This window comes from Priapulus caudatus, unplaced genomic scaffold, assembly GCF_000485595.1.
Source record: "Priapulus caudatus unplaced genomic scaffold, Priapulus_caudatus-5.0.1 Scaffold1036, whole genome shotgun sequence".
Taxonomy (NCBI): Eukaryota; Metazoa; Priapulida; class Priapulimorpha; order Priapulimorphida; family Priapulidae; genus Priapulus; species Priapulus caudatus.
In genome coordinates, this window is record NW_014578097.1 from 99,908 (window position 1) to 102,066 (window position 2,159).

At 66.0% G+C, this 2,159-nt stretch overlaps 1 protein-coding gene across 1 annotated transcript; it reads left to right on the forward strand.

The window, feature by feature from the left end:
- Positions 1 to 721: 721 nt before the first annotated feature.
- Positions 722 to 1,330, forward strand: LOC106815074 (heterogeneous nuclear ribonucleoprotein A1, A2/B1 homolog; the record flags this gene model as incomplete). The annotated part of the gene is made up of 1 exon (XM_014819494.1): positions 722 to 1,330. A coding segment is annotated over exon 1 (609 nt), but the record flags the coding sequence as incomplete, so codon positions are not given.
- Between the last annotated feature and the right edge of the window lie 829 nt (positions 1,331 to 2,159).

The window sequence follows — 2,159 nt, forward strand, 5'->3', positions numbered from 1 at the left end:
CCCTCCCTCCTTCCCTCCATCCTCCCTCCCTCCTTCTGCCTCTCTCATCGCGGAGCATCTGTTTATCAGGGTGTCATATGCCGATGTCTCGGGGGACGGTTCTACGTCATCGGGAGTGAAGCAGCGCTGCTAGAGAGTTTCTTTGCAGCTCTACGAGTGTCTTGCTACGCGCTAATTTCGCGAATCGGCCCCGCGCTCTGCTCACGCCCGCTCGCGCGGGCGCGTGCATAATTTATGGATGCATTAAGTTGACGCTTTGTTCGCGGCGGCGGCGGCGGTGTTGATGCGTGGGCAGGGTGCGTCGCGAGGTCATCGGCAACGTCGTTCGTCGCTTGCCGCGTGAATCTGCAGAAGGCGAAAAATCTCGCAGGAGTGAGTGAACACGTGCGGCAGAGGTGGTGGCGGTGGAGGCGGCGGAGGCAGCGGTGGCGGCGGCAGCGGTGGAGGCAGCGGCGGTGGAGGCGGCGGAGCGGAGGCAGCGGCGGTGAGGCGGCGGCGGGCGGAGGCAGCGAGGAGGCGGCGGCGCGGCGGGCGGTGGAGGCGGCGGTGGAGGCGGTGGGGGAGGCGCGGTGGCGCGCAGCGTGTGGGCAAGCGGCGGCTGAGGGCGGCGGCGGTGGAGCGCAGCGGCGGTGGAGCGGCGGCGGCGGAGCGAGCGGTGGAGAGCGGCGGTGAGGCGGCGTGGAGCGCGTGGAGGCGGCGGTGGAGGCGGCGTGTGGCGGCGATGGAGGCAGCGTGGAGTGGCGGTGGAGGCGGTGGGTGGCGGCAGCGGCGTGGAGCAGCGGCGGTGGAGCGGGCGGTGAGGCGCGGTGGAGCGGTGTGCGAGCGGTGGTGGAGGCGCGGCGTGGAGGCGGCGGCGGGCGGGCGGGTGGAGGGCGAGCAGCGTGAGGGCGGCGGAGGCAGGCCGGTGAGGCAGCGGTGGAGCGGCGAGGAGCGCGGCGTGGAGCGGTGGTTCGACGGCGGCAGTGGAGGCGGACGTCGTGACGGCCGGCGGTGGAGCGGTGTGGGCGGCAAGTGGAGGCGGCGGTGGGCGGGAGAGGAGCGCGGCGTGGAGGGCGGCGTGGAGCAGCAGAGTCAGCAGGCGGTGGAGGCGGCGGTGGAGGCCGGCGGCTGGAGGCGGCAGTGGAGGCGGCGTGGAAGGCGGCAGAGTGGAGGCGGCGGTGGAGCGGCAGACGGAGGCGCAGAGGAGGCGGCAGAGCGAGCGCGGCAGAGCGAGCGCGGTGTGGAGCGGTGGTCGAGGCGGTGGTGGAGGCGGACGGTGGAGGGGCAGAGGAGGCCAAGAGAGGCGGCAGAGGAGGCGGGCAGAGGCGGCAGACGAGAGGCAGCGGTGGAGGCAAGGTGGTGGACGGCAGCGGAGTCAGCGGCGTGTGAGGCGGCGTGGAGGCGGCGGTGGTGGTGGAGGCGGTGGTGGAGGCGGCAGCGGAGGAGGTAGTGGAGGCGGTGTTGGCGACAGTGGTGGCTGTGGAGGCAGTGGCCGTGGCGGTGGTGGCAGGCAATGGTGGCTGTGGAGGCAGTGGCTGAGGCGGTGGTGGCAGGCAGTGGTGGCTGCGGCGGAGGCAGCGTAAAACCTGACATGAGTGTCCTTGATTCTCATCTGCTGTCAGTTTTCATTTTTCGTCCTTTCATCTTGCTATTGCCCGAGTTGAGAGAGATGACAGAGAAGGGGAGGGACAGAGAGGATAAAGAGCAAACTTTGTTAAACCAAAGAAGAGAGAGAGAGAGAGAGAGAGAGAGAGAGAGAGAGAGAGAGAGAGAGAGAGAGNACACACACACGCACGCACGCACGCACGCACGCACGCACGCACGCACGCACGCACGCACACACTCTCTCTCTCTCTTCTCTCTTCTCTCTCTCTCTTTCTCTCGCTCGCTCTCTCTCTCTCTCTCTCTCTCTCGTTCTCTCTCTCTCTCTCTTTTCTCTCTAGATCTCTTTCACCTGCTATCTGCCATTAGTGACACGTCGTCTCCCTACATTACTAGAGTGCCTGCTTCCTTGTTTTTTCCTTCAGTAACCAAGCTCCTAGCCTTATTTCTCATCATGAATTTTAGTTGCTAGCTTGCTTTCTATCTCCCCTCCCCTCTCTTTCTTGCCTACTCTCTATCTATCTCTCTCTCTCTCTCTCTCTCTCTCTCTCTCTCTCTCTCTCTCTCTCTCTCTCTCT